Source organism: Chiloscyllium plagiosum, unplaced genomic scaffold (assembly GCF_037043375.1).
Source record: "Chiloscyllium plagiosum isolate Xiang-an unplaced genomic scaffold, Cpla_swu_hap1 HiC_scaffold_11, whole genome shotgun sequence".
NCBI classification, from domain to species: Eukaryota; Metazoa; Chordata; class Chondrichthyes; order Orectolobiformes; family Hemiscylliidae; genus Chiloscyllium; species Chiloscyllium plagiosum.
This window is the reverse complement of record NW_028270149.1, coordinates 78653028-78661123: the sequence shown is the minus strand read 5'-3', so window position 1 is coordinate 78661123 and position 8096 is coordinate 78653028. Positions and strand designations below refer to the sequence as shown.

The following is an 8096-nucleotide window of genomic DNA, read 5'->3' as shown; positions in this document are numbered from 1 at the left end:
TTAATATCAGATGTTGCAGGAAATTGCCTTTGCCAATGCGATATATCAATAGATGATGACATGTTGATGATGACTATGCAAGTTCCCAAATTGCACAGCAATGATACCACTGCTTGGAGTGCACCATGGAGACAGTTCCAGTTCCAAATTACATTAACAACAAGAACCTTTCCAAACTCCTAGTCTGGACAAACACCACATAAAATTCAAGAACCAAAAGATTCAAGTTTCAAATTGAGGAGGGTAATGGAAAGCAGGAAATTCAAGCTAACCTTTCAATGCAGAAGCATGAAAATTACAGACAGATCAACCAGGAATTTGCACTCCTCAGTCTCGCAGGTCTCCCTTCTAGCTCACTTCGGGCTCGGGACAATTTTCAAGTCTCAAAATGGAGTCACTATGAGGAAAAGCTTGGGAAGCACCTCGAGCTTGGGAAAACTAGCTATCAAATGGGGGCAGCAGCTCTTAAGGCTTAACGATTTCCAATGTTTTTGTCTGTAGGTTAAGAGGAGAAGTGCTGGTTCCTATGTCCGCTCAAACGTCTGCTGAGTACAGCCTCTCCTTACTGACAGCCAATGAAATAGAGTCATAGAGTCATAGAGATGTACAGCACGGAAACAGGCTGTTTGGTCCAACTTGTCCAAGCCAACCAGATATCCTAATCTAATCTAGTCCCACTTGCCAGCACTTGGCCTTTATCCCTCTAAACCCTTCCTATTCATATACCCATCCAGTTACCTTTTAAATGCTGCAGATGCACCAGCCTCCACCACTTCCTCTGGCAGCTCACTTCGTACACACACCACCCTCTACATGAAAAAGTTGCCCCTTAGGTCTCTTTTATATCTTTCCCATCTCACTCTAAACCTATGCCCTCTAGTTCTGGATTCCCCCAACCCCAGGTGAAAGACTTTGTCTATTTATCCTATTCATGCCCCTCATGATTTTATAAACCTCTGTAAGGTCAACCCTCAGCCTCTAACGCTCCAGGGAAAACAGCCCCAGGCTATTCAACCTCTCCCTACAGCTCAAATCCTCCAACCCTGGCAACATCCTTATAAATCTTTTCTGAACCTTTTCAAGTTTCTCAACATCCATGGCCATTTATTCCCAGGGTGTAGTTTGAGGACAATTAAATTGTTTTGCTGTGGTGGGATGTGCACATGTGATCGTCTCTTCTCATAGTATGACCAGCAATGTCCTCTGTAAAATGACTACGAATTAGTATAATTAGGAATCACTTTGAAGATTACTGAAAGATGACAATATCATATCCTGGGAAAGAGAAACAAAATAATTAATATGTTATTATGCAAATTCATCTGTGACAAGAGATCTAGACCTGATCTAATCCACAAAAAAAGCATATATTTTCAAAACAGTTAACAGCAATCCAGAATCCTCTAGCATGACCCCACATTTGAACACTACATCCCAAAGTTATATAATGAACAGAGACAGTGGATGTAAAATTAATAGATGTCAGCAGTATTTGTAGTGTATCAGCTGCTGATTTGGCTGTACACTCAAACATCTTTCCACTGACTTTTCTGGCCAGAGTCTTGTTGAGGATCTCGCTTGCTGCCTGGAGATATCTGTGCTTTCTATTCTTAGGAAGGCTCACAGGCCACAAGCCAAACAGGCACTGCCAAGGCCACCCATAGGCCTTCCTGTGGAATTAAGACCCTGGGGTAGAAATCCTGTTCCAATGGAGCAGCTTTTTAGCAGCTCTTATGCTCAGCGATACCTCTGGGGAGGTCATGGTTATTACAGGAAGAATACGATCATGTTGAATGGTGGAGCCAGATCAATGGCCTTAATAGCATATTCCTGCTCCTCTTTTCTATATTAACAACACTCACTGTCCCAGGATCACAGAAGAGCTGGATGAACGTCAAGCAATGCAAGGTGTATTGGGGTGGTTTATGGGATAGCAGTGGGGAGAAGGATGTCCGGGGAGGTTTGAAAGTAAGAGGAAGAAGGAGGTGGCATCCTATAGACACCCTCCAGCTTTGTGCCCAGTTCCTCAACCGGATACTGAATGCCTTAATTCAAGGGGACCCCACCTGAGGTGGCTGCTGGGTTAATCCTAACACTGGCAAGATGTGACCCTTAAATGGTCATTAATTGGCCACTTAAATTGGAGTCACACCATATACCTTCACACACAGAATTTAACTCTGGCAGGTATTGGGTGAGATTTAGTTACATCCCATTCCCACCTCTAATCTCAACAGAAGTTAATGCAGAGTTTAACCATTTTTTGGAAACTTGATTGCTACTCACACTATCACTTTTAAATAACTTTTGAAATAATGTCCTAATGCAGCTTCATTTGTGGGTGTTGATTTTAAACAAATTAGACCTACGACCAGAAACCAAATGCACTGCTTATAGATACTGACACTTACCAACAGGTGGTGATAGACGCAACCTCACAACTAGAGAACCGAGTCACAGCCTTACTCACAAAACTTAAGAAATCTGGTGAATTAAACAAGTTAGCCTTCCAAAAAATGAAAGCAGATGGACCTAACACACCACACTTCTATGGAATACCCAAAATTAACAAACCAAGCTCCCCCCTCAGATCCATAGTTTCACTACCTGGAACACCAGTGTACAGATTAGCCAAGGAACTCCACAAAAGACTAAAACATTTAGTAGTGGACTCACACACCACTCCTTTCGTTCCACTCAAGAATTTCTGAACACCATCAAAGACACCAAGATAGAAGAGGATGAAATAATGGTCTCCTTTGAGCCCTGTTCACATCAGCCTGGCCAAAGAAACACTGACTACACTATTAAAAGAACCGAAGACACAAACACCAGACACCACCAACTTCATCAGCAGAGACAACATCATCAAGCTACTGGACCTACGCCTGACCACCCACTTCACTTTGAATAACAAGACCAACAAGCAAATCAATGGAACAGCCATGGGATCTCCGATATCAGGGTTTCTAGCAGCTCTGCCAACCATCCAACCCAAACTTGGGGTCCACTACATGGGTAACACATTTGTTATCACTAAACAAAACAAATTAGAGAAAACCTTCAAGACCATCAATAATACCCTTACTGGCATAAAATTCACAAAAGAGGATGAAAACCACAACAAACCACCGTTCCTAGATGTCACAGTAAAGTGAACAGTCAATAAGGAACTTCAAGCCAGTATCTATGGGAAAACAACACGTATGGATCAAATACTGAACTACAGAAGCAATCAGCCCAACCACCACAAACAAAGCTGCATTAGGACATTATTTTAAAGAGCCACCACACACTGCAGCACCGAGGAACTATGCAGAGCATAAGAAAATCATCTATATAGTGTTTTCAAGAATGGGTAACCAAGAAACACACTCCGCCAATTTCTCAGCAACAAACCCAAACAAACAGACAAAATGTGCCCAGAAATTCTAGCCACTTTACCCTACATCAAAGACATCTCTGAAATAATTGCCAGACCACTTAGATCTCTTGGCATCATGATAACCCACAAACCCACCAATACATTTAAACAGCAGCTAGTGAACTTAAAAGACCCTATACAGACAACGAGGAAAATGAATGTCATTTACAAAATACCTTGCAAGGACTAGAACAAACACTACATTGGACAAACAGGCAGAAAACTAGCCACCAGGATACATGAACATCAGCTAGCCACAAAAAGATATGACCCACTCTCACTAATATCCTTACATACAGATGAAAAAGGACACCACTTTGACTGGGACAACATATCCATCCTAGGACAAGCCAGAGACATGCACGAGAATTCCTAGAAGCATGGCATTCCAACCGGAACTCTATCAACAAACACATCGACTTGGATCACATCTACCATCCTCTGAGAAAAAGAATCGGAAATGACCAAACATCCAAGGAAACCTAAACACATAAATAGATAGTGGATCACTAACAACAGTGCTTCACCTGAAGCTCACTGATGATATTACCTAGTATGGTGATGAAACATCTGAAATTGAACCTTCCAGCTCAGCGAGTATCCACAACAAATCCAATTATTTGATTTTGGTCGGAGATGGATGTCAAATCTTGCAAAGGTTTTGCCTGGATTTCAGCTGCCTTCTTCAGTAAACTCCCAGCTCTTAAAAAAATGTCATTATTCATTTCATGCAGACTGAAAAACAAAGCTGACACTTTCTTCACTGCGAGAGCTTTTTAAGAAGCTACTGAATGTCATTCTGAACATCTTTTAAAACTTCCCAAAAATATCGATAACATCATTCATGTCCCGATTCATTCTGGACATTGGCTGTGCAGTAATTGTTTTCCCAGTTGACATTCCATTTTCAAATGATTCATTCAGTTTTCCCTCTGGCACTAATGTGAGTCAATTTTCCAAATCAACACTAAATTGATTTAAAATGTTTTGCAATTGCTCAGAGTTGCCACAGTGTTATTCATTGTCTCCTGGTTTCCAGATATTTGATATAATTACACTCCAGGCTTGCCAAGGAGGAGGGTTCTTTTTGTTTAATACGATAGTCATGCTGCCAGGTCAGAAGACTTTCTTGGTCAGTGTCAAGTTGCACAAAACCTGATTGCCCAGTGCAGATATGAATGTTTCCCATTGAAACACTTAGACATACAACAGTTTCCTGGCTAATTAGTTCCTAACATTTTGCATGATGGAGATGTGCTGGTGTTGGTCTGGGGTGGACAAAGTTAAAAATCACACAACACCAGGTTATAGTCCAACAGGTTTATTTGGAAGCACTAACTTTCAGAGTGCTGCTCCTTCATCAGGTAGCTGTAAAGCAGGACCATAAGACATAGAACTTATAGCAAAAGATTACAGTATCATGTAACTAGAATGATATATTGAATGAACCTAGGTTGCTGTTAAGTCTTTCATCGTTTAGAATGGGTTGCAGGTTTTAGTTCATTAATATGTAATCCCAGAACCTTCTTTTAAATCACATTCTCAAGATAACTTCAGGGTTTATTAAAAAAATGACATCTCAGCTCAGACAATGCATTAAAAGGTGTGAGGTTAGATTCAGTCTGTATCCCAGTCTTGAGTCAGACTGGTTCTATTTCCAAAGTAGGAATTTATAAAACATTACCTGCATTGACTGCCTGCAGATTGTGCACTGTTTAAACAAAATAGACTGCATCTGCAAATATAATTCTCCAGATGCATATTCACCCCATAGACTTATTTTTGTCTGTGCATGCATGAGTGTGTGAGAGAGTATGAGTGTCTGCATGTGAGTGTGAGTGCGTGTTTGCATGTGTGCATGCTTGATAAAGTGTGTGTATCTGAGTGTGATGAAGTATAAGTCTGTGAGAGGGTGTGCGCATGGGTGTGAGTGTGGGGGCTGTATGTGTATGAGAGAGTGTGTGCATGAGAGAGAGTGTGTGTGTGTGTGAGAGAGAGAGTGTATAGTGTATAGATTCTAACCTTGCACCTTTTAATGAATTGTCTGAGCTCAGATGTCATCCTTTTTCTTGAGAACGTGACTTAAAAGAAGTTCTGGGATTTACATATTAATGAACTGAAATCTGCAACCCATTCTAAAAAGATAAAAGACTTAAACAGCAACTTAGGTTTGTCAATATATCATTTCAGTTGCATGACACTGTGATCTTTTGCTATAAATTCTGTGTCTTATGGTCTTGCTCCACAGCTACTTAACTTTTAGCAGACAGTACAGCCCATATAAAAGATTCCCAGATTGTTTATGGGGTTTATTGAGAATAACTTACATTTATGTCAATTAATTTTACAATGACTGAAAGAACTTTAATGGACTTGCACTGTGGTAAAATGTACAAGAAACTCTGTTTATAATAAGCTGGCTCATTTGGGAGTTTTATTACCCATCACCCAAGGCAAACAAAAATGAATACCATCACTTTCAAATGAAGATTAAATTAGTCAAAGGAGATACTGTATCACAGCAAGTTTAATTTAATGAAGTCAAAAGTTTTACAACTCAGGCTTACAACTTGTTCAAAAAAGACTACCTTTTAATCATGAGGATTAATTGCTTCCAATGATGCACAGAACACATGTTAATAGTTAACCATAACATTGCAAAAAAAAGTTAATTTTTTTCTTTTTATTGTTGCAGTGCAACTCACAACTCATTCACATATGTGCAACGTACCATGAGGTATACACACAGTGGAGAAACATACAATGGAATCCTACATATGCCAAAAAACCTCCAAGTCATAGAAAGTAAAAACAGGGTGAGTTAAATGCTGTCGGTAACTGATACATGTTGTCCATTGATTTCAAATCAAAAACGTATTAAATTTACATTCTCAAATTTGCATGGCTCAAAAGACTCAAGGAAGTCTTTAAACACTGATAAGGAAGTCAGTTGACATCAAGTGACCCAAATGAGTATTATCACAGTTTCAGTACACTCCTTCCCCTCAGCCTACAGTTAATGGTGCAGGTAAAGTGCAAGCAATAAAGACAATAAATGACAACAGAATAATGTATTCAGATAAATCTTACTACTGTGTTTTTTTTAAAGGTACAGTGTGGTCTAACAAGTCTTCTGTCTACTTGCATATACTTAGAATAGTTACCCTGGGTGCCAGAAGCTAGTTCTGTCAGCTTACTACACAGTTAATAACAATACAAAACTTGAACATGACATTGCAGTGAATCACTTTGATGGTGTCAATAGTTCATCCACCAGGCCTCTGGGCCTCAGGTACATCAGTTTGGAGTCAATGTATTTCTTTTAACAAGCAGTCGTATAAAAAATCGTGAGCAGGGATTCATATATAAATATTAATACTTGTATATTTTTAATCATTTTCATATACAGCTTTTAGCTATAATTTTAATAAAAGCTGGTTGTTTTCAAAGGGACATCAAAAATTACTCTTGTTCATTCAGTGTTACACTAGCAAAACTTTACATACTTTACATACATTCAGCAATTTGTATGTTCAATGCTTACGTAAAAATGAATGTTCACCTAAAACTGTGAGTAGATTAAGACATTCCCCTCTGGTTCACCAGAGATTGTTATCAACTGCTTGTCACCAGCATTATTCATCTTGATGGGGTGAATTAAGTCGTCAATATAAAATTGTTGGAACATATAAGTGCTGTTAACTAAAAGCTTAGCTTTTTTTTCAATACAACACATATGGTATGTGTGTAATTATAATATCTATAAATACTTCTACCTGTCCTTTCAATGCATGTTTGAAAGCACATTGTGTTGGTCAATGGAAATAAAAACAAAAGTTTGGAAGAATACAGATGTGATCTCATGCAAATATTAGGCATCCTGTGACACTATTCGGTTATCCAATTTATGTACAAGAATACTGCTGAATATATTATGTACAAATATACAATGTAGATGCTAAAGATATGATAGCATGGGGACGCTGCTGTCTGCCAGGCAGTGTGCTGCAGGTACAAATTGGTTTACACATGAGTTTCGATGAATGAGTGTGTGTGTGTCAACAGTGGTGCTGGTAATACCAGTTCAGATGCACCATTCTGTGGCTTCATAACTGCACTGTACCCACAAATGTCCAAGAAAAACTCATGATTCAGCCGCTTCCACTCTCTAAATCTTTTGGATGTTAAGTAGGGATCTTCGAGAATTTGGTTGATAGTCATTAGGTCTCCTTCTTTCGCCTGAGGGAAGTAAATAGATTGAAGTGAGAAGTGCAAAAAAGCTCAACATTCTGATCATTTCAGAAGACTCAGATCATTGAACAACATGCTCTGACAATGCCATGCTTCCAGATATTTTGTTATTACTATATGGATAGAAACATAGGAACAGGAGTAGTCAATTCAAATTGATCATGGCTTGTTTGAATCTCAACTCAATTTAACTGCCTCGGGTCTGTCACCCTTATTATCCTTAAGATCCTTACTTAAATAAAACCTAATGTCATAGTCACAACATTTCCAGCAACTTGGAGAAAGTGAGGACTGCAGATGCTGGAGAGTCAGAGTCGAAAAGTGTGGCACTGGAAAAGCACTGCTGGTCAGGCAGCACCCGAGGAGCAGGAGAGTTGGTGTTTCGGGTATAAGCCCTTCACCATGAACAACATTATGATGG

At 39.4% G+C, this 8096-nt stretch overlaps 1 protein-coding gene across 3 annotated transcripts in view; it reads right to left on the bottom strand.

The window, feature by feature from the left end:
* Positions 1-5935: 5935 nt before the first annotated feature.
* The window catches only part of LOC122557100 (connector enhancer of kinase suppressor of ras 2), a 585950-nt gene continuing 583789 nt past the window's right edge, over positions 5936-8096 (bottom strand). For 2 of the 3 annotated variants that reach the window (XM_043704404.2, XM_087992202.1), the window contains one exon: positions 5936-7663. In XM_043704404.2, coding sequence (XP_043560339.1) covers positions 7448-7663 — 216 coding nt within the window. In that variant the 3' untranslated portion in view covers positions 5936-7447. The remainder of the gene's footprint in view (positions 7664-8096) is intronic. The other variant, XM_043704405.2, reaches the window with a different exon arrangement.